The sequence below is a fragment of the Dipodomys spectabilis genome, unplaced genomic scaffold, assembly GCF_019054845.1.
Source record: "Dipodomys spectabilis isolate Male_0828 unplaced genomic scaffold, ASM1905484v1 ptg000173l, whole genome shotgun sequence".
In the NCBI taxonomy this organism is placed as follows: Eukaryota; Metazoa; Chordata; class Mammalia; order Rodentia; family Heteromyidae; genus Dipodomys; species Dipodomys spectabilis.
Genome location: NW_024870850.1, coordinates 8,301,793 through 8,325,680, shown reverse-complemented (window position 1 = coordinate 8,325,680; position 23,888 = coordinate 8,301,793). Strand labels below are relative to the sequence as shown.

Sequence of the window (23,888 nt, the reverse complement as noted above, 5' to 3'; positions counted from 1 at the left end):
ATACGTTCTTATAGTTGTGTTTTGTTACCAGAATGGGTAACCAAATTTTTTTTTCTTTCTACCTATATGGTACTGGCTCTGATCCTGTTAAGGTCTTCCCCAAACTACAATACCTGTATTATTCTAAACTCTTTCTGAGTACTGCAGAGGGACTATCACAATCATATTGAAGGTCTGGGACTCAGTTATCAAAACAGCATCAATGGCAGGGTGCTTGTGCCTCATGCCTGTGATCCTAGCTACTCAGGATCCTGAGATCAGAGGACTGCAGTTCAAAGCCATCCCAGGCAGGGAATTCCATGAAACTCTTTTCTCCAATGGACCACTGAAAACCAGAAGTGGCAATCATTAATTGAGCACCTATACAGAACAGTGAGCACTCTATTCCTTGAGTCATTGTAAGTGGTACAATCTGTGAGGCTTCCAGACTTTTCTGTCTCTGTGCAGATGCTTTTCTGTTTTCCATCCATGGCTCAGCAGAATTAGAGACAGCACTATGTGTATTTCTGTCATGCATGTGGGGGTGACGTCACTCCACTGAGTCACCGCTACAGCATTGAAAAACATCAAGATCTCTGGACTCAGAGACATGTGCTTGTTGGTCCATTGGACTCCTCCTGGCTGTAAAATATGGTGATGGCCTGACAATATTCCTATTTCAAGCTCCTCAACACTTTGCTTTCTTAGAGACTCTTCAGAATCATTCTTGTTCTCATAGAACTGTAAAGATCATTGAGAGTTTTGAAGTCTGAGCCTATTTGATGTTTTTATCCTCTCTTGGGGAGCTATTTCTCTTCTTATAAGTGATTCCATTTCTCCATCCATTAATATTGAGAATTCTTACAGACTGGGATGACAATGTTCTGCTTGGCCAATTGTGTATCCTGTATTTTTGGATTTCACTAAGAAATAATTACCAATAAGCAAACTATTGCTGCAGCTGCTCATTTGGACAACTGTAGTTATTTTGGTGCACTCGCATTTCATCTGGGAAAAATACATTCATAGATTCTTGCTGGAAATTGAAACAGATTAACATCCTGCTCTAAAATTCATAAAGAAAGAAGAGAGAGGATGAGATATTTTCTAGTAAATTATACTCAGTAAAATAGCAAAAAATAAAATATGTGCACAGAAATATACAGCTAAGTCAGAGTTACCATACTTGAGTTACCATAAAGAAAGCATGGAAATATTCAACAACGTAACTTCCTATACTAGTAGCTTAGCAATATAGTGATATTGAAGCTGTGATATAGGATAGGTAGGAAGAATAATTGAGACAGGAAAGAGAAAGGAAAAAGCACAGTAGATAATGTACTCATTAGGAAGTATGATAGCATAAAGGACAGATTACACTGGAGGAATCATAAAATATCCAAGTTAGAGTGCAAATTTAGGAGGACTTGTTGGGAATGTGCTATGTCTCTAACATAACCAGAGAAATAAATAGGAGTAACTTGTTTGTTCAAAGAAGTCCTCACATTAAACTAAGATGTGGTACAGATTGCTGTCAGAGCCTCTAAACATTCTAGGCAACATCTATGTTTATCTTAATGTTTGTTTCTTCCAGAACGTGATCTCTCCCTGAACCTGGAGAAAGAATTTCTCTCAGGTCTTATCAGGATGATGTAGCACTTGGGGGCAAAGATGCAGCCTAGGAGACCTGCACTGGAGGCCAAAATGCAGAAGATCTCAACGGCCACCATGGCCTTCCCCTTGGTGCTGTGGTAGACAGGCAGGAAGGTGAGCCACACACTGCAGAACACCAGCATGCTGAAGGTCAGGAACTTGGCCTCATTAAAGGTGTCAGGCAGATTTCTGGCCAGAAAAGCCACAATGAAGCTGGCCAGGGCCAGAGAGCCAAGGTATCCCAGGACACAGTAGAAAGCAGTGAGGGAGCCCATGTTGCACAGGATGATGATGTAGCCATGTTCAGAGTGTGCATCTTTGTCCACAAAGGGAGGAGAGATTCGCAGCCAGAGGCCACAGAGGGTCACCTGGATGAGAGTGCAGATGGGGATGAGGAGGTTAGGAACCCAGAACAGCAGCCACTGCCTCGTGCTTCTCCCTGGAGCAGTGAGCATGAAGGCCAGAACCACAGTGATGGTCTTGGCCAGGACCGTGGAGACAGCCACAGTGAAGACCACTGAGAATATGGTGTGCTGAAGGATGCAGGCGGCTGTGTGGGGACGGCCAAGGAAGAGCAATGAGCAGAGGAAGCAGCAGGTGAGGGAGAATAGAAGGATGTAGCTGAGGGCCCAGTTATTGGCCTTGACAATAGGGGTGTCTTGGTGCTTGATAAACACCCCAAGAACAGCAGCTGTGAGTGCAGAGCAGCAAAGAGCTGTGCAAGTCAGAGCCATACCCAAGGGGTCTTCATAAGCCAGGAAGCCCTCAGTTTTCCTCAGGCAGTGATTTCTCTGGATGTTGGCAAACTGATGATCTGCACACCTAACACACTGCTCCATGTCTGGTGAGGTGGGAGAATCACTGTTAGTTTGTGGTCAGTATTTGTCTTTCCTCTCAACCCCCTTCATTCAAGTAGCTAGCTCATTTTCCCTGATTCACCAGTTGACCTGTATTGTGTTCAATACAAATAGAGTAATTCTCTATATCAAAATGCTTTCACATCAAATCTCTTTCTCACATTTCTTCTTCTTTCCCTCCTCCCTTTCCGTTTTTATGTTTTTCTTTTCCTTTCTTTCTCTTTCTTTGTTTCTTTGTTTGTTTGTTTCTTTCTTTCTTTCTTTTTACTTTCTTTCTCTCTTTCTTTCTTTCTCTCTTTTCTTCCTTCCTTCCTTCCTTCCTTCCTTCCTTCCTTCCTTCCTTCCTTTCCTCTCTTCCTCCGTCCCTCCCTCCCTCCTTCCTTCCTTCCTTCTCTAGCTCCTTCCTTCCTTCCATCCATCTATATTTCCTCTAGTGCTTGAACTCTGGCCATGGGACGGTTTCCAGATTATTCGTGCTCAAAACTACCAGTCTGCCACTTGAGCCCCAGCTCCAATTACAGCTTTTTGGGTGCTTAATGGTGAGAAAGAATCTTACTGAGTTTCCTGTACATCATTACATTGATGCTCCATCATCAAATCTCAAATGCTTGAATCGCTTGGATTACAGGTGTGATATATAATTACCAGCATTATGTGCTGCATTCTTGACAGGTCATATCACTCTGGCTCTCTGCTACTCATTCAAGACATAATGGAGAATAGAGAATCAGCCCAACCACTTCACTTTGTACAAGAGGGTCTAATCCAAACCTCAATCTCCTCATTACACCAAACACAAACTTCTTGAGCATTTGCTCTGTGTCAAGAACAGTGCTCCTCCACTGATATGATAAGGTCTGGGAAAGATCAGCTGGAGGAGGGAGAAAAGAAATGAAATGGAGATGATAAACTACTTCTGAATCTTTTATATTTGAAGAACTGCTAGTCAGCCTAGTGCCAGTGTCAGGCATGGAGTGACCATAACAAAGCCCCTTGTATTATTAGTGCATGCTAAGTAGAAAATAAAATTTATTTTGAAATAACCAGCAGTAGGCACTCAGAAATGAAAGGTTGTGTTAGATCCACAATTCCATGATGATTTGGATATCATTTCAAAGATCAACAGCTGGTCCTTGATATTTTCTTTTTTTCAGTCTTTAGCTCTTATTTTCTCCATTTCTCCCTTGTTTATTAAATATATGTTTTATTGTTAAGATACTGTACAAAGTGGTTGCAGTTACATGATTGAGGTAATGAGTACTTTTCCTAAGGAGTATATTTCCCTTTTTTATGTTTTTTATTGTAAAAATACTGTACAGAGTAGTTACAGTTGCATGAGTAAGGTAAAGTGTACATTTCCTCTCTAGGATTGTTGCCTCCTCCTTTGTTTTTGCCTTACCATCCCTTCCTTGTCCACCTCCCCAAGTACACCCGCGACAATGCCAAAGTTGTAAAGTTCTTTTTTCAATATAGTGTTTTGTACATCTCCTGGTTAAAATGGGTCAACCTGTATCCCTATTTAAGCAGATGATTTTTTTCCTTGCCCTCCCCAAATTAGGAAAATGTATATACAAGATGCAGGGCACCAGAATCCAGTAAATTGAAAACAGGGGTTATACCATGTGAGTGGAACATACCAAAGAAACAAAAAAAATCACATGGACATTATAAATACATTAAAATCAAAGAAAAAATCACTTGTGACCCTATCTTGGTGTTCATTTTGCTTAACATGAACTTATATGGTCATAAGTACATAGCTTTTGACCTTTTCTTCTTGTCCTAGACATATAGTAGTTATTACAAATAATGGAAAGCATGGGTAAACATTTTCTTTAAATACAAAAAATGCGATTGAGGAGAGGGGAACATGTGTATTCTCAAGATGAAGCCTGTAATAGATTAGAAAATACAATCAGAGAAGTAATGGAGGGCAGTGTGTGTTTCTTGTAAGGAGAAGTATGGCTAACTGTAGCCCTGGATCTCTGCGTGAAGATGCATGTTTTTCCTGCCATGTTACTGTAGATCACTCCACTGGCTTGCATGGACTGAAGGTTAGGAAGGACAGATGGGGAATTTCTCTAACTAACAGACTCACCTGTCACATTAGAAATCTCATTCTCTGGGCAAGGAGTGCAATCAAAGCAACAGGTAGCATTTCCCTCCAGAGAGGCCTTCCTGAATCCAGGACCACAGCTCTCACTGCACACAGACTGAGGAGTCTGAGAATATTCAGATGAAAGTTAGTGACCATTTATCCTTTTACCTGACATCTGAGACACTCCAGTGATTTAGGGGAAATAATCATCAAAACACATAATCTTTATATGCACACAGCAAATGAATTTACTGAACCTTCTTACAGTTTCATCTGACATGAGCTGAAGAATATGTGGGGCCTCAACACCCAGCACTCACACTATCGGGAAGTCATGGAGCTTTGAAGTGTTGGATGTTAATTCTAGGAAATTAGGAAATGGAAGTTAATCCTGCATCTTATTCTTGAATTCAGGTGATCTGTTTACAGCTGAATATGAACATGAGAGGAAAATCACTCAGGGAAATTTCAAACCCACGCTCTAAAGCATGGCTAATTGCTTTGGAGGTGCTGCTGTACCAAGGGCCGTTCACATCTCTCTTGGCTTCCTAGCTGTCACAAAGTGGGTGAATTTTTCTGGCAGATGCTCCTTTCATTACATCCTGTCTCACTAGACTAAGAAGCAACAATGTATCCAACCATGGTCTGAAATCTCCAGGCAGAAGCAAAGCAAGCCTTTCTGCCTTCTCATTTGATTCCCTCAGATATTTTGTCACAGTGCTGGAATGATGATTCACAGGTGTCATTTAACTTTTATGATATTCACTATGCAAACATAGAACAACATATTGGTCATGATATGTTCCCCTGTTCCCTCCATGAATCTGTTAGTAAGAAACTTCCAGAAACAGAAAGTTTTGAAAAGTACACCAATGTGTCATAGTTTTATTGAACAAACTTTAAAACAGGATAAGGTTATTGCCCATTTATACATAGCTCATGCCATTATGGTTAGAAACAACTGACCCTGGGGGAGAAATAAGGATGTGGTGACATTGTCTACAAGCATTGTGATCATAACCTGACTAAGGGAATTGTAAGCTCTTTCTACAACTACTTCCTAATAACAATAAATTTTTGTAAAAGGAGAGAGTAAAAAAAAGTTGAAATGACCCACCTTGGTAATTCCTATGGGCCACTCTATCAGATTTTCGAACAAAATCAGTTGTTGATCATGTGGCCTAGATGGAGAAAATTCGCCAACTTTCACCTTTTGTCCCAGACCTTCTGGAAAATTCCAAAAGCTCTTAATGTCATACTCTGCCTCCAAATTCTTTTCCTCATTCAAAATCACTTGGTCTCCAACAGGATTTGTAAATTGGATCTTCTTCAAAAAGGGATGCAGCTAAAAGGGACACATTATATTATGGTGAAGTGTTTCCCAGTGTTATCAGAGAACCCCAGAACAATGGATTACTCTTCATTCCCACACTGGATTTACACACACCACAGGAATCCAACCAACTGTATAAAATGCAGGCAAACAGCAGACTAAAGTATTTCCAAGTTCTAAAATCTGGGTATCCAGGATGGGGTGTAGAAACTCAATTTCAAGGGAATGAAACTCTAGCCATAACCCACCAAATAATGGATTATCGTATGATAGACCTCAATGGACTCTCTAAATTGCATTCCAATCACTTATTTTGTGATTCTGATCAGAGAATCAGTCTGAAATATAGGTAAATAATAAACTAAGTAGAATGACATAATATTTTTGACAACTATGAAAGATTATCTTAAGCAAGACTTAGTTCACTGCATGTGTGTGTATCTGTGTATGTCTCTGTGTGTGTGTATGTGTGTGTGTGCCTGTGTGTGTATGCCAGCCCTGTGGTGTGACCTCACAGCTTAGGCACTCAACTTCTTTTGTTCTTTTCAAAGTAATCATTCTGTCCATTGAGCCACAGCACCCCTCTGTCTTTTTGGTGGTTAATTGTAGTCATGAGTGAGCCACAGGTGTGAGCCGTTTGTGTCTAGGCAATATTAGGTTTTCAAGAACTAGTCACCCATAGGAAGATCTTCACTAGCCAAACAACGGACAAGGGTCTCATAACTAATATACTTGGAACACAAAAAATTAAATGCCCCAACAACAAATCCTCAAAGAAACAACTGCCCAAAAAATAAGTGGGCTAAATACTTAAAGAGAAACTTCTCTGAAGAGGAAAGAAGGATGGCCAAAAGACACATGAAGAAATACTCAACATCTCTATCCTTAAAAGAAATGCAAATCTAAACAACATTGAGATACCACCTCACTCCAGTTAGAATGGCAAAAATCAAGAACTCTAATAACAACAGATGCTGGAGGGGATGTGGACAGAAGGCAACCTTACTGCATTGTTGGTGGGAGTTTAAACATGTTCAACCACTTTGGAAAGTAGTATGGAGGTTCCTCAAAAGACTCCACATAGAGCTCCCCTATGACCCAGCAATCCCACTTTTGGGCATTTACCCAAATGTTTACAAACAAGACCACACTAAAGCTACTAGCATCACTATGTTTATTGCATCATTATTTACTATTGCTAAGATGTCGAACCAACACAGATGCCTCTCAGTAGATGAATGGATCAAGAAAAAGTGTTATATATACAAAATGGAACTCTATACCTCCATCAGAAAGAATGGCATTGCCCAATTTGTTAGGAAATGGAAAGGCTTGGAAAATATTATATTAAGTGAAGTAAGTCAGGCCCAAAGAAACATAGGTCCCATGATTTCCCTTATTTGCAATATCTAGTATATGTCTGAGTCAAGCAGAAAAGGTCAGATAAGGTAATGTTAGGGAAATGAACCCTAAGATAGGTATTCAAATTTTTTTCTTTCATGAGATTGTTTCTAACACATTAATAAGTTTATTACTTTGTTGCTTTGTATGTCCCTCCTCCACAGTATAACCTTTTCTTTGACTGTATTTGATGTTGGTATAATTTGTGGACGGAAAGGGAAAAAACAAATGGTTTAAATAGGGATACAGGTGGAACCATTGTAAAAATGAGATATACAAGTCGTTACATCGAAAATGAGCTTCACATCTTTGGTTCAGGGGGGGCGGGGAGGATTAGGTAGGGAGGGCAGGGGGAGGATGGGTAGCAATTTGAAGGGGAAACAAAAGAGGAGGCTACAATGCTTGGTAAGAAATGTACTCATTATTTTGCCAATGTAATTGTAACCACTCTGTACAGTATTTTCACAACAAAAACAGAACTAGTCACCCTTAATTTGTTATTATAAAAAGGTACAAGGAGAATTTGAATATATCCTATTGAAAAGGGGTTGGCTTTTTCCACACATAGTGAGGATGGGGACAGAAGACACAGCACTTCCTTGTCACGGATGCAGCGTTTTTCAAGAACATTGTCGTCAGAGCTCTACCGTCACTTCATGGAGAGCACTCTCTTGTACTTGCCAAAATGGTGCCAGACAACCTAGTTGCATCTGCTGTGAAAGCTTATATAGAAGTTCTGCATTCCTAGAGTAGGGCACCCAAAAGCAAAACCATTACCTGTGAAGACAGAAATGCCCTGGGTTGACCATTGTACACTCTTGGCTCTTCCATGAAAAGAAGAAACATCTGGTGGAGGGCATGGGCCACAGCATACACAGTATTGTAGATGTTGTAACTCTCATCTGACATGGTCATGTCAAAAATGTGCCTCAGCAACCAATGCAGTGTGGCATTGTATGAACAGTGCCCCAAGTCTCTGCAGTCAGACTTAATCAATAGGCTATAAACAGACTGAATCCAGGACCTGGGAAGGGAGATATTTGCTGAGTTCTTGGAGAAGGTCTCTGTCAGAATAAAATTGGTGAACCCAGCAGTGTTTCTATGATGGTGAGAGAAGATAAGAGGTGCATGGAAAGAGTCAATCATAAAATGTCTTTTAGCAATAGTCACATCATCATAGGGTGAGTTCAGGACCCAGACTTTGCCTGTAATTAAAAAGTGCCTACATTTAAGAATAAAGCTTAGTAGAAATGTACTGTCCCCATAAATGATAATCACATTGGTTGATAAGTCCATTAGCTGGCGCTGCATCGATAGATCATTTGATAAATCTGAAAGGACATTGTAAGTGATCATGTTCTCAAAGGCAAAGCAGACTCTACTCTTGCCCATCTCTTCCCTCAATTCTGAGAGGAACCACATTCCATAGTTTTCTTCAGTGATGAATAGTCCCACCCAGTTCCAGCTGAAATGAAGCATCAAGGAGACCATGGCCAGGGCTAGACCTGAGTCTTTGGCAGCCATCTGATAGACAGTACCAAACTTTCCATGGTCACTCAGGAGAGGATCAAAAGTCCCAAAGGTGAACTACAGGGAACAAATGGAAACAACATCAGGAAGAGTATGGTCATAGGCAAATCTCAGTCCTGATGTGAACGATACAACAACTGGTAGTACATTGGTGGGAACAAAAGTTTGCTTATCCCATTTGCAAAGTCATTTCCCATGTTCTGAACTATTTGTAGACATGTACAGATAAGGCTCAGAGCTTTGGGTCATCCTTTCCTCTCAACACCCCTCCTTCTATTTGCAGCAATGAAAATGTGTATGTCAAACCCACTTTTGGAGGCTTCTTCCTGTGAGATTAGGCATTTGGAAGGGTTTGTGATACCACCTCCTCTTCAACCTGTTGAGGGAAGAGTCACTGTGGATATGGTTTCACATCTACCCACCCCTCCCAGCCTCACCTGTGGAAGTTTGTAGAGGTCCAGCAGTGTCCCTATTGGGACAAATGTGCTTGAGGTTCCTGTGAGTGCTGCTATCGCTTTGCTGTCTCTTCTGCAGGTGTAATTAGGGATGTTTTTATTCTTTCCAGACAGCCAGGTGAGTAGATCCTCTAACAGATCAGTACGTGAGTAATGTGCAGTATAGATCTCAAACCCCAGAGTCATGTTTGGTAGCAGATGGGGATTCTTGTTGATCTCCTCCACAGCCAGCAGCAGGGTGAACAGCAATTGGTATTTCTTCATGTTGATCCTGCACAGAAATCACAAAATTTGGGTAGGTATACAAGTATTACAAATGATTAACTGCAAATCTCATGACTTTGTTGAATCAAATGTTGATTTCTACACACAGTAATATGTATAGATCCAACGGGATGGCATTCTAAGTTGGAGTCTAAGAAAAGTTCTTAGAATTGGGAGAGTTTCTGAACAGGTCTTGATCAGCATACATGAGATGACTATTCTTCTGAGATTGCAGAGAGAGCGAGGGGGGGGAGGGGGAATGAGCCAGCTGGCTTTTCCTTTATGCCCCATATAGATAAGTGAAAAACACTACTGTCTGTTGTGATGACATAGGAGCAGACCCAGCTCACATCCCAAATCATTTAGTACCTTAAATTAGCTGTGCATATGGAAAAACTCTTAAGAAATACAATTCCAATTGGGAGCAGATTGTCCACCTGAGTTCAACCAGTATGAGCAGAGAGGCAGGGCCTGCTGTGTTAGGAGTAAATAGGAAAGCAGGCTGCCTTGTGTCTGTGCTCGCTTGCCACACATTTGCCAATGGTGCATCCTTCTGCAAAGAAGTGAATCATGCCTTGTGAGGAAAGTAAAGCAATCACAGAAGTACAAAATCCATTTGATGTGGTAGAGGCACACTAAGCTGACTCAGAGATTGTCATCATTCAAGGGGATTCCCCAGAAGCAGAGCAAGATGGCAGCCCAGGAAGCTAGAACATGAAGATTGCCTCACCAAACAAAGAAGATATGAGAGTCAGGGAGTGAGGACTGGAGGATACTTCTCTAGTAGAACAAACAACAGAAAAGAATGTGTGAGAAAAGGGGAAAGAAGCCATCTCCATGTTCCTCCCCATTACCAGCATTAGTAGCTCATTATGGACAGAAATCCTTGACATTGCAGGGAGGGAGAGAATTAAAGTTAATTCTCAGTACCATCCCCATACACTGAGACCAGTGCTGGGGTTGTGCTTATAGTTTCTACTCCTGTGCCCAGACCTTTAGATTGTGCCTGTGGAAGACACTGTCACAACCTCCCTCCTCCAATCTTGTGAAGGACAGCAGGTATGGGATACAACCTTCTAGTGAGCAGGGCAGAAGATTGGGTCAGAGTTTTTCTTAGAACCCTTTGTCAGGCATGTCATGCTTGGACCAATAATCCAGAATAAACTAGAGGCACTGTTTGGTGCTAGCACCACAGCTTCTGTTAGAATCTTTCAGGAGGTTTTGGAAGGTCCCTGGTGCAGAACCAAATGCCATTTGCATCAGTTTCCACCATGGGTGGGGTAGGCTGACACCTGTCTTCTTGCTTAGCGTTGTGAAGCCACTGTGGCTATGTGACTCTGTTGTTATCTGGCTCAGTCCATCAAGTTGAACAGTGAATAACTTCAGGGACCACTGCCCTAGAAGGACAGTGCTCAAGATGGCACCAGGCAGAAACTGAAGTTTCTCTAGGAATTCAGTGTGCATTGGTCTACAACAGCATAAGCTATAGTGTGACTTAAGTGTATCCACATGACAGTTTGGGCTTTGGGGATGCTAGATAGCCTGAGTGGATGGTGGTGTTCACCAAGATGGTCCTGTGGCTTTTTTTCTTTTTTGTTGGTTGTGGGGCTTGAACTCTAGGCCTGGGATCTGACCCTAAAATCTTCAGCTTAAGATAGCTCACTAGCACTTGAGGCACAGCGCCACTTCTGGCTTTCTTTTGTTTTACTGGAGATAAAAGTCTCACAGACTTTTCTGCCTGGGCTGGCATTGAACCCCGGTCCTCAAATCTCAGCCTCCTAAATAGCTAGAATTCTAGGCGTCAGCCACCCATGCCCGGCTCGTAGCTTCCTTTACAAACCTTACCATGCTGCTGTAGCATTGCATGGTTTTCCATCCCAATTATAATAGGTAAGACAGGGAAGTAAGATGGTGATATGGTCCCACAGCTTAGTGTGGGCTAGGTAATAGCACTAGAACTTGCCATGACCATATAGCCAGGACAGCCTCTGGCAGACTTTTGAATCACCTCAATACCTGAGAAAGTGATCTACCACCAGACAATCTGAATTCTATATTAGCTATCACTAATTGTGTATGGTTGTTGGCATCTTGGCTCATGAGCACACCTCTACCACATTCAACCTGAGTCAATCTTAGTCCTCACCCAGCACTGTATTGGTCTTGATTGCAGTAGACTGAGGATGCTGTACTCAAGCAGGATAGACTAAGGAAAATGAGGCCTGGTTAATGCATGTCAGGAATTAAAAAACTCAAGCTTAAAGCTTGTTCATCTACTTCCCTTAATATTAAGGGAATGAAGTCATTTAGGGGAAAATGGAATAGAATAGATTAGTAAAAAATGAGGTATGGGAAGCTCACAGCAAACAGAGAGCTATTCATCCATCTACATAACTTAAGATTAAGGGACCAAAGTCATTGAGCACAAAAAGAAGCTGGATAAATTAAGGAAAAAAATGAGTCCTAGAGAAGGCAACACAAAAACATGTGATTAAGAAACACAGGGCTACCATCTTTACTTCAAACAGAGGCAACAGGTTGCATTGCTTTCTGAGAGATGCATTTCTCATCATATGAATTAGCAGTTGTCTTGTAGGGCAAATGCCTTCCTCCCAAGACACTCCCACAAATCTTATGCAACATCCTATGCCAAATATAGACAACAGCACACCTTCCTTCCCTCAAGGATAATCATGTGGATTGAATGGCTAAAACATACAGAAACTCAGAAAGTGTAACACCAGGAGTGATTAGAACAAATATTCCAGGTGTAATAGAGTTCTGGTGGCCACAGCTGTGTCTAATGCCTGTTCCAGCACACAGATCTTGCTATCGCTAGGCAGAATCCACTCACAAGGCCATTAACTGTCGATGAGGCATATGGGCTCCCTGTGCACCCAGGAGAAGGCATATTTGGACCTATGACTCATTGGGGTTCTCGTGAGGTTTTTAGAACCACAGAGTATTTGTCACTAAAATTGCCTTTGGTTTTCTCTGGTATTGAACTGGTTTATAACCTCACAGCTGACTTCTCACAGGCCCTGAGCTCCCTCTAGTGTTGACATTGTGGAAGTAACTACAGATTCAGGAACTCTGACGCTGGCCTGGAATTTCTGGAAAGACAGGCACAAAGCCAGACCAGTCAGACTGATATAATTCGGAGACATTTCAAAGGCCAGATGGTATCACATGCCAATATTAATGAAGAATGTTGCAGAACGATGAGTTCTCCTAGCATTCAATATAATCATTTTAGGAAAATTCTCATAGAGAGAATCTCAACTCTCATGGATATTTGCTGATGTCATTGTGTGCAATGTAACTGAGGCTTGACATCTAGAATGTCAGTAATACTAAATATGAATTGAGAACTGGTGGCTCAGACCTGCAATTATAACTACTAAGGAGGATGATATAGGAGAATTATATTTTGTATTCACTTTGGGCAGGAATGTCTGTGACACATTTTATGTGCAAGCACCTCCACAGAAACTGGTGCAGAGCTGTAGGTCAAGTGGTAGAGTGCCAGTCATGACAGAAAAAATGCTAAGGGACAGCCATCAGGACTTGAAATGACACCTGAGTACCAGACTGTGTGTGAACATGCACACACACACACACACACACACACACACACACACACACAGCTCAATTAGAGAATGGACAGAGAAGAGGATAGCTGTGACATCTCCCAATTCCATGGGGTACGTTTCTAATGCTGAGTTTACACATGAGCCCTATCTTTCTCACTCACTTCCTCACCACATTAATTTATCATCAGTAACTCTCATAAATCTCTCATGGAATAAAGTATTCCTCTCCTGAACAAACCCCATACAGGTTGTTTCCACACAACTTGTCTGAGAAGATTCATCCATGACTTCCCTTTACAGAGAATTCTATAGATCTGAAAGTAGTGAACTCACCTGGGTCAAATGCATGAATGAAAGTGTGTACAAAATATGAAAAAGCCAGGCACCTTTGCTCACACCTGTCATCCTATCTATTCAGGAGGCTGAGATCTGAGGATCAGGGTTCAAAGCCAGCCAGGGCAGAAAAGTCCATGAGATTCTTATCACCAATAAACCACTAGAAAATTGGAAATGGCACTGTGGTGCCAGCAACCGAGCACTTGTCTTAAGCTGAATAGCACAGGGACAGCATCCAAGCCCAGAGTTCAAGACCCATTACTGACAATATATATGAAAAAAATATTCAAATGTAGTTTAGGAAGTTATGAGCAGGGAAAAATAAATAAGCCTGGAAACACGTTGGAGAACAAGGAATGGAAACAGAGTTTCTGGGAATGACATAGGAGACAGGCCAAGACATGGATAGAAAGACAGAAGCTTACATAAATTAGTTAAGGGGAAAAAATCAAATGTGTCATGCATCTCTTATTACTGATCTTTCCGCAGCTCCCCATTTACAAAGCTTTGCTGACATGAAATAACCCCAGAAGCAGAAACTGTATGTCTATCTTAAGAAACATTGCCCTGAAGGAGGTCCAAACATTGGTCCTGTTTTAAAAAGTACAAAAACAGAATGGATTGAAGATTCCCTGGCCTTTGTCCTATGGATGGGGACATTGCACTTTAGTGTCTTTGTATGGACCCTTGGTCACCCCAATGACCCTGAGTAACAGTGATGAGTGGAGGAGTCACAGTGATGGTGAGGTGGTCGGGATATCTCTGGAAAGGGGAGTGGAGTGGAAGACAGACAGAAAACTCTGTACACTTGGAAGAAAGAAAAATATTCATTGGGAACTCCTGAAGTGAAGTAGAACTGTTGTAGTGAGGACAGTGTAATAGATGCACAGCACATCAATGATTATGTCCAAACTTCCTCCACATCTGACTGTAATACAAAGAGAAAATTCCAAATTTAAGACAATCCAAGAAATCACTTACTGAATGTTCTGTTGCTGCAGGGTAGGGTCATTCATGCCTTGAACGACCAATTCCCAAGAATAGAGGGGGTAAAATCCAGCAATGACCACATCTCCCCTGCTGCATGCCACAGATTTCTCTGTGCAAATGCGTCTGCCATCTTCAGAGAAAGTGATCAGGAGAGGATGCTGGAGAAGAAGCAGTGTCAGAGCCACAGGGAACATTGCTGCTGCTTTGACATGGAGCTGTGATTTTGGATGCAGACTGTGCCTGCAGCGTCAGGTGGGTGTCTAAAAGGATCTTCAGTTTTTGTTGCTTCTTGTTACGTAGATAGCCTCCACTGTCCTAAAGGAATTCAGAGCCAATTCTGTCCTCTGGCTCTGCATCTGGGGCCCAGTGTGAAGGTCAAAACAGAAGTTAGAAAACATGTGTACCATCTTCTTCTCTACACCCTCAGGACCATGATTTTATCCAAGACTGTAGAAAATGAAACTCCAGGGATGGATTCCTCTCTTGTTGAGTTGTTCACAAACGTGTGTGAAAGCAAAAAGTTGAAAACAAAAAAAGCACAACCAATCAAGGGTCACTAGGGATGATGGGAATGGATGACAGCAGAGGATGCCACGTGAAGGTCAAATGATCATAGAGCGCCATGGCCAGCAAAGGACCAGTCAGAGTTACTGGAGCACCGTCAAAGATGAGGATGGGCAGGCTCACAACCTAGGGAAAAGGCAGACACCGAAGTTTGGTGAAATGACCCATTCAGGTTTTTATACCAACTGCACGTGCACAGGAATCCAGAAATGCTCAATGTATTTATTTACTGCTGCAAGTGTTACCAGCCGTGTCTTGGAATTCCACCATTACAGATGAATACTTCAAGGTCAATGCACTTATCCAATTAGATATTTGCACTGTGAATCTTTAACTTCTTCAGTGCTTGCTTGTTGTTGAACATCAGACTGCACCTATCAATATATGGGCAGTCCATTGTTAGACAGAGATGTTCTATGATCTATGACTTTCTGGGAACATAGCAGGCCTGCACACTGAGGTTGCTGTGGATGTATGGATGGGTCTTGCTCTGCTGTGTCCCCATTATGTCCTGAGTGCTCCGGGAATTCTTGTTCCTACTTGGACAGCTGCATTTTGCTAGCTCTGTCCATGTCTCCCTACCTGTCTTCTCTATTAGTTCCTCATACTAGAAGTGAAACCAAGGTCACAACATGGGGTCCTGCTCTGCACAGAGTTCACCATGGTGGCTGGTTCTGTGAACTGGCTGCATATAATTATGAGGAAGGTCTTGGCAAATGTAAGTTGGAAAAGTAAGTATGCAAATGCTATTTGGTGTTGGTAGTCAGCAAGACCTTGCAAGAGCATCAGTGCTGGGGTCTAGATTGACTTGGGTTCTGAGGTAGAAATCTTTGTTGCTTCTATACCCAGGATTATTGGTATGAGCCAGCTGTGGCTGGCTCAGAAGACAAACTTTTATCCCATTCTCCTCATCTATTACTATATTTGTATTCAGTCAGCCTAAGAGAACAGGCCCTCCCCACTTCCTCTTCACTTGCCTGAAACCAGGAGTCACCTGTCAATCACCTGACTGGGAGTCAGCAAAGGACCCCACAATCTGAGGTCACTTCCTCATCCACGGAGGTCACTTCCTGGACCATCCTGGTCACACCTCCCTAGCACAGTGAGACGTTCCCTAGACTCTGTGGTCACTTCCACATCTGCTGTGGTCCTGGCTCAGCACAAGTCCTTTTCTCTCTCTTTTTATTTATTTTTTCCCCTTTTCCTCTGTCTTCTCCATGGGCCTCCATCTCCTGAGTGTGGGCAGTTTGCCTTTTCTACCTGAAGCGTGTATCCGATTTCCTTGCTGGAGAAGCTAACAATTTCTACTTCATTGTTATTGGTGTCTAATCTAGTACTCTATGCCTTCTTCTCCCTACATTTCAAAAATAAGAGAAAACTTGGGGATCTGTGTTGCCTCTATCTATCTGAGTGCTTTCTTTCTGTATGTCTGTTTGTCTGTGTGTATTGTAAATGTATTGTACCGAGGAGTTACCATTATGTAAATCAGGTATTGAGTACATTTCTGTTTTTACAATGTTACCCAGTTTTTCCCTCCCTGTCCCACCCACAGGTTGTATGCTTCATTTTTCACATGGTGCCCAGTATATACCACTGCTGCATTTGTCAGGGTGATTAACTGAACACAATGTTCTCCACTTCCTCCCATATTCCTGACTCAAACATATAATTGCATACTCCAGACTCCTTTTGTCTGTGTGACTCAATTTACTTTTTCCATTCATGTGTTGATTGGAACGGAGCCTGGTTCTGCAACTCAGCTTCTAAGTAGTGTCATGATAAATACTCACCATATGTAAACATAGACATAACAAACACCCATACTAGTGTGTGTGTAATACGCATGTAATATTATATCTTTTGTCATATTATGTTACCAACGGTGTTATAATATTGCTTTTGGCCATATCCCCATTAGTGTCTGTTATTATTAATTTCCTGGATAATCAATTAACGGTTTTATTGCTAATTATTTTATAATGAGTTCTATTTTATGAAACTCAAGATGTACTTCTCTGCTACTTACTTGAACACTTTGTGGGTATAAAAATTGAAGACGGGAAGTGGTGCTGTGACTGAAGTGGTAGAGTGCTAGCCTTGAGCTGAAGATCTGAGGTACAGCGCCCAGGCCCAGAGTTCAAGCCCCACAACCCACCAAAATAAATTGAAGACCGTTTTTGCTTCTGAAATCATTTTGTATCCAAATGAAACCAATTTGTTGCACCAATTCCCTTTCTCAAGACTTTCATTAACTAACTTCCCTTGGTCATGGGACTTGAACTCTGGGTCTAGGTGCTGTCCCTCTGTTTTCAGCTCAAGGAGAATGCTCTACCGCGTGAGCCACAGCACCGCTTTTGGTTTTCTGGTGGTTAATTGGAGATAAGTGTTGAATGAAGTTTCATTCCTGGGCTGGCTTTGTACCTTGATCCTCAGATCTTAAGCTCCTGAGTAGCTAGGATTACAGGTGTGAATCACTGGCACCTGGATTCCTTACTGAGTTTTAAAAAATTACATGTTTAATTAACTCTTTGAAAACATTTGATCTCAAAATGACATTTTTAAAGATGTAAAGTAGTAATCCTTAGACAAACTGGTTGTAAATTGATATTTCCCCTTTGGTTTTAAAGCAGGTAGAACAGGAGAATCACATGTAGACTGACATTGCATGAAGAGTCCAAACTTAACAAACTTGAGGGATCTCATACCACCTTTTGGTGTTTTCAAAATGCAGCTGATTGCATCACTTTACATATCACTCTTGTAACTTTCTTCAGGTAATGTTTGAAGGAAAGCAACTTTTAGTTAAAAACACTCATATATTGGCCTTTTGGTGTGGAAATAATTGAGCAATGATAATAATAATAATAATAAAAGAATTGAGAAATAGCTGAGAGCAGGTGGCTAAAATCCATAATCCTAGCTACTCAGAGGTTGAGATTTGAGGATCACGGTTCAAAGCCAGCCCGGGCATAAAACTTCGTGAGACTCTTATCTCCAATTAGCCACTCAGAAAACTAGGAGTGCTGTGACTCAAGTGGTAGATTGCTTGCCTTAAGCTGAAGAACTGAGGGACAGAGCCTAGGCTCAGAGTTCAAGCCCTATAACCGACAAAATAAAAGAATCGAGTAGCATAGGTTTTACATTGAAGTAAATATCTAAACAAAGCCATGAAAATTTAAACGCAATTTCTGCTTTTTTTCTTTGTCCCTTAAAAGAAACCACAATGGGAAAAATATGTATGTAGAGCAAAATAAGAGAAGAAAAAGAAGAAATCCATAAAACTCAAGGCAATGTTCTTAGCTTTGGATGGTCTCAAAGCCAGTTAGAAAATTTCTATCTTCTACCCCTTTGGCTGGTGGAAGCTACCAGTACATTGCCAGATCCTCCTGGGAACATACGCAGACACTTCCAGATCACAGTACCCAGTCTGGTTGGTCCATGAGCCGTTCACCACCTGTTAGTGCAGGAGTGCGGCTTCTGCCTCTAGGAGCTTCCAGATCCACCCCTACCAGGCCAATCAACCTAGGGTGCAGGCCTCACCGGGTACATCAAGCGGTCCCCAGACATGACAAGCAGCATGTCTGAACTGCTTAGCCCCTGCACATGCTTTGTCGCCTCTGGGGAAGATGGGGCTCAGGGTCCTGCTCTGGAAGGGGAAGGATACTCCCAGCATGCCCTGGGGCATGGGGCAGTGAGCTTCATAAGAAGGAGACCTGGGCCTTGGGCATGAGGGGCTGCATGTGGCTAGGGCCTTGCCCATGTCTGAGGGTTTGTTCAGCAACACCAACTCGGGGCGGATCCTGAGCAGCAGGTCCAGGGAGCACAGGTGGGATCCATAACCTATTCCTGCTATTCTGGCCCCTCTCTGGGTTGAGATGATTCACCTACAATGTATGGGCATCTCTTTTCTTCTTTTTCCTGCTCAGGCAGATTTGATTGGTTTTCTTTTTAAAAAAACTTTATAAGTTTTTTTAATTGTGAAAATACTGTACAGAGGAGTTGCAATTACATGAGCAAGGTAATGAGTAAATTTCTTATCAAGCACTTGCCTCCTCCTTTGTTTCCCCTTCCCATCCCTGCCCTCCCATCTTCCCACCCTTCATCTCACTCCGGTGGTTGGTTTTCATATATTTGGGTATTTTTTCTCTCTCCCCCTTTTTATTTCCTGGTATCTGCTGAGCCTTTGGCATCACTGGCACTGCCCACAGTGGCATCCACAGACCATTGCAAGAAAAGACATCACTTGATTTAAAAAAAACTTAAAGACAGGATTGATGGTTTTCAGAGTTGGTTGGTGGGAAGAAAAGGGAAAAAATTGATTTACGAAAAAAATCGTGTCTGTGTGTGTGTGTGTGTGTGTGTGTGTGTGTGTGTGTGTGTGCCAGACCTGGAAGTCAGGACTCAAACTCCCTTTCTTGGCTTTGTAATTCACAAGTGGCATTTTACCATTTGAGAAATACCTCCCATCCTGTATTTTTACTTGTAAGTTAAAGATGGAGTCTCATACACTTTTCTGTCCAGGCTAATTTTGAACTGTGATCCTCAGATCCAAGCCTTCTAAAGTAGCCATTGGTGTCTGACTTGAAAAAAATTGCATGTATAAAAATGAAATTAGTAATTAATTTAATAATAGACTTCCACAAGTATGTGAAAAGTTAATACATATGACTCAATGTTTTAGTCAGTACTTTACAACAGTAACACTTTTTCTTTATTGAGAGTAATTACATAAATTTCACAGTATTGTGGCATAGTGATACTAAGCTAAAGTCACTAACACATTTTAACCTTCACAATGCATCTTGTCATTGTCTTCATCTACAAAGCTTATGAACTCTGCAGACTTTAACAATAAAACTGTTTCTCCCAAATTGAGTGATATGTACATTTCTTTCCTTTTGCTCAGTATCAGCTGTTTCCACTTTCTCTCGCTTTCCCTCCCTCCCATCACCAGCCTTGAGTTGCTTAGTTCACTTTCATCAATGACCAGTGCAGCTGATGGGCCCCTCTGCTGTATTTTTTCACCCATTTACCTGTAGTTCTTTGCCCTCCTCTTAGCTTCCCTTAGATGTGCATGCTTATACACCATATATGCGGTCCAGTATATAGAGTCATCTAGAAACTATATAACAAATTAGGAAGCCAACCTTTGTTTCTTGTATCTTGTTTATTTTGTCATATTTCATTGTGAAACAGTAACACATTTATGATGTGTAATTTAGTCCAATCAAGAGGTGATTGAACACCACTGGATCTGAAAAATGTAAGTAGAAAATAAAGCAGTGGAAGAAAGGACACACTATCTTTTGCCAGCATGGCTAAAGAGATCCCCTCAAAAATCTAGTGTTTCTGTTGTTCTCTTTTCTCTTCTTCTTCCATTTCTATTTGGGTGTCCTTAGAGATTTGGTCCAATATGATGCACAAATTGACTAACTGTGTGCTCTGGGCATTGATTTTACCAAGGTCCTATGGAAGTCAATGATGAGCCCATCCTTTCTCTCCTTTACTTGAGTGTCTCCTGGACAGGTATAGGTTCCACGCTTGTATCCTTTGAGACAGAGGCTGGGAATGGCCAGCTCCTGGTTTATCAGTCCTGAAGATGGAGACTGAGCTTTCCTTGAGCTCCAAGCTTGAAAAGATCTTTGATTCTTTACCCCTTAGTTGTGTCTAAAGGCAGATGCAGCTCTACCTAGTAAGTAATGATGTAATTGATACATTAAGAGTCTTGGAAATATCACCTCTCAATCATACATAAAAACATAATTGCTTTGGATAGCTAGTAAAAACTATTTCACACTTGTGTTCACAGTTCACCAAGTTTTATGCCTCCTTAGTTGTGTTTGGTTAGCAGAATGGGTAACCAATGTTTTTTCTTCTACCTACATAGCACTGGCTCTGTTTCTGTTGAAGTCTTCCCCTAACGACAATACGTATATTTTTCTAAACTCTTTCTGAGTACTGAAAAGGAACTGTTGCAACAATGATAAAGGCCTGGACCTCAGTTATCAAAACAGTGGGGTTGTGGTGGCTTTAGCCTATAATCTTATCTACTCACAGGCTGAGATCTGAGGATTGTGGTTCAGTGCCAGCCCAGGCAGGAAAGTCTCTGAAACTCTTATCTCCAAATAATCACCAGAAAACCAGAAGTGGTGCTCTGGCTTAAGTAGTAGAGCACTCTCCTTCAGCTGAAGAGCTCAGGGAAAGCACCCAGGCCCAGAGTTCAAGTCCCGAGACTGACAAAAAAAAATAACAGCATCAATGATATTATTCAGAACTTCCTATTTTTGCCAAGCTATGATCTCTGTCTTCTGTGTTGTTCTTTTATTTCATATGCTTCATCTTTCTTTACTTCACAGTGAATTTCCATCTTGGCCACCTAAAGAAATGAAAATGAGCTGAGGTTCTTATGGGTTTTTATTTTATTTTATTTTTTTTGGTTCTGGTTCTAATAGTTGAAGCCAGGGTCTCGGTGTTGTTTCTGACCATTGTTTTTGTGTAAAGTGAGTACTCTGCCACTTGAACCACGTATACATTCTGACTTTTGTTGGTTTACTGGAGATAAAAGACTCATGAAATTTCCTTCTCAGGGTGGCTTGGAACCATGATCCTCACATATCAGCTCTCTGAGGAGCTAAGTTTACAGGCCTAAGGCACTGGTACTCAGTTAAGTGTAAGCAATTTTAATGTAACTTGTGACTGTTTAAACACAAACTGTTACAACTGTGTTTGCATTGGGCTCGCTGCTTGTGGACAAAAGACATGAAATCAGAATCATTCAGGTACATTGTCCTCTTTGACAAGCTAAACATTCATTTTATTTTCCTGAGAATCCAGGAACAGGTGCCTTATACCTTAGACTCTTTGCTTAGAAATGACTTAACACTAACTTCCTTTACTATTGGAGTATGATGAATGTATAAGGGCAACTACCTATTAATTATTAGCCCCAAATTGTAAATTTATACTCAATAAAGGGCAAAAAATTTTTGGATTTGAAGTTTCCTTTTCTCTAGTGGGCAAGTGATCAGAGATTTCATAAAGTTTGATGTAGACATTTGACATGGCAGTCTAACACCCATTTACTTTATTTACTTAGGCTGTTTTGGTTCTCCTTGAAGTTTTATTGTAGTAAAATTCATCAACTCCCCTGTGTTGAATACATAGTTGTCCAACAATAGCAGCCATTACATAAGCACCTACAGAACAGTGAGCAATCTCTTCTTTGAGTCATTGTAAATGGAATAATCTGTTGGGCTTCCAGACATTTCTATGTTTGTGCAGATACTTTTCTGTTTTCCAGCCATGGCCCAGCAGAATTAGAGACAACACTGTGTGTGTTTGTGTCATGCATGTGTGGGCACAAAATCAAGGGTCACTAGGGATGATGGGAATGGATGACACCAGAAGATGCCATGTGAAGGTCAAATGGTCATAGAGTGCCATGGCCAGAAAAGGCCCAATCAGAGTTATTGGAGCACCATCAAACATAAGGATGGGCAGGCTCACAATCCAGGGCCAAGTGAGCCACAGAAGTTTGCTGAAATGAACCATTCAGCTTTCCATACCAACTGCACATGCATAAGTATCCAGAAGTGGTTAATGCATTTATTTACTGCTGCTGGTGTTACCAACAGTCTCCCTGAATTCAATTATTACAGATCAATACTTCAAGGTCAATGCACATATCCAATTGGATATTTGCACTCTGAATCTTGAACTTCTTCAGTGCTTGCATGTCCTTGCCCATCAGACTGCACCTATCAATATATTGTGGAGGTCCACTGTTAGACAGAGATGTTCTATGATGTGTTACTTTCTGGGAACATTGCAGGATCCTGGTAGCTGTGGGTGTATGGATGAGTCTTGCTCTGCTGTGTCCCCATCATGTCCAGAGTGCTCTGGGAATTCTTGTTACCACTTGTACAACTGTGTGGTGCCAGCTCTGTCCATGTCTCCCTATCTGTCTTCTCTATTTAGTTCCTCATAATAGTGAAACCAAGGTCACAACATAGGGTCCTGTCTGCACAGAGTTCACCATGGTGGCTGGTTTGTTGAACTGGATGCGTATGTTTATGAGGAAGGGCATGGCAAATGTAAGTTGGAAAGGTAAGGATGCAAATGCTACTTGGTGTTGGTAGCCAGTAAGACCTTGCAAGAGCATCAGTGCTGGGGCCTAGGCCTGACTTGGGTTCTGAAGTAAAAATCTTTGTTGCTTCTATACCCAGAATTACCAGTATGAGCCACCTGTGGCTGGCTCAGAAGAAAAACATTTATCCTGTTCTCTTTATCTATTACTCTATTTCTGTTAAATCTGTCCAAGAGAACAGGCCCTCCCCACTTCCTCTTCACCTACCTGAAACCAGTAGTCACCTGTCAGTCACCTGACTGTGATTCAGTAAAGGACCCCACACTCCATGGTGACTTCTTCATCCACGGAGGTCACTTCCTGAACCACCCTGGTCACACCTCCATAGGACAGTGAGAAGTTCCCCAGACTCTGGTCATTTCCACATCTACTGTGGTCCTGGCTCAGCACAAGTTCCCTTCTCTCTTTCTCTTTTCCTCTTTTTCCTTTACCTCTGTCTTTTCCATGTGCTTCCATGTACTGTGGGTAGGCAGTTTGCCTTTTCTGCCTGAACCATGTGTCAGGTTTCTTTGCTGGCGAAGCTAACAGTTTCTACTTCATTGTCATTGATATCTACTCTAGTACTGTAAGCCTTCTTCTCCCTACATTTCAAAAATGAGAGAAAACTTGGGGATCTGTGTTGGGTGTTATGCATCTCTATCTGTCTGTCTGTCTGTCGGTCTGTCTGTCTGTCTGTCTGTTTGTGTATA

At 41.7% G+C, this 23,888-nt stretch overlaps 1 protein-coding gene and 1 non-coding gene across 2 annotated transcripts; both read right to left on the bottom strand.

Moving 5' to 3' along the window:
- Window positions 1-1,553: 1,553 nt before the first annotated feature.
- Window positions 1,554-14,683, bottom strand: LOC122119599 (vomeronasal type-2 receptor 116-like). Its single transcript, XM_042693610.1, has 6 exons — window positions 14,481-14,683; window positions 9,289-9,577; window positions 8,099-8,908; window positions 5,705-5,932; window positions 4,588-4,711; window positions 1,554-2,473 (listed from the first exon to the last, which is right to left on the bottom strand). The coding sequence occupies exons 1-6, from the start codon at window positions 14,681-14,683 to the stop codon at window positions 1,554-1,556; spliced, it is 2,574 nt and encodes an 857-aa protein (XP_042549544.1).
- A 4,532-nt stretch (window positions 14,684-19,215) lies between these two features.
- LOC122120014 lies at window positions 19,216-19,301 on the bottom strand. The gene has a single exon (XR_006149636.1). It is a non-coding gene; the product is annotated as a small nucleolar RNA SNORD35 (small nucleolar RNA).
- Between the last annotated feature and the right edge of the window lie 4,587 nt (window positions 19,302-23,888).

Coding starts and splice junctions, on each gene's coding strand:
- LOC122119599 (XM_042693610.1), bottom strand. CDS start 14,683: ATGTTCCCTGTGGCTCTGACACTGCTTCTTCTCCAGCATCCTCTCCTG. Junction 8,909..9,288: donor ACCTCTACAAACTTCCACAG/GTGAGGCTGGGA, acceptor TGTTCCCTGTAG/TTCACCTTTGGGACTTTTGA. Junction 5,933..8,098: donor GGGCATTTCTGTCTTCACAG/GTAATGGTTTTG, acceptor TGTCCCTTTTAG/CTGCATCCCTTTTTGAAGAA.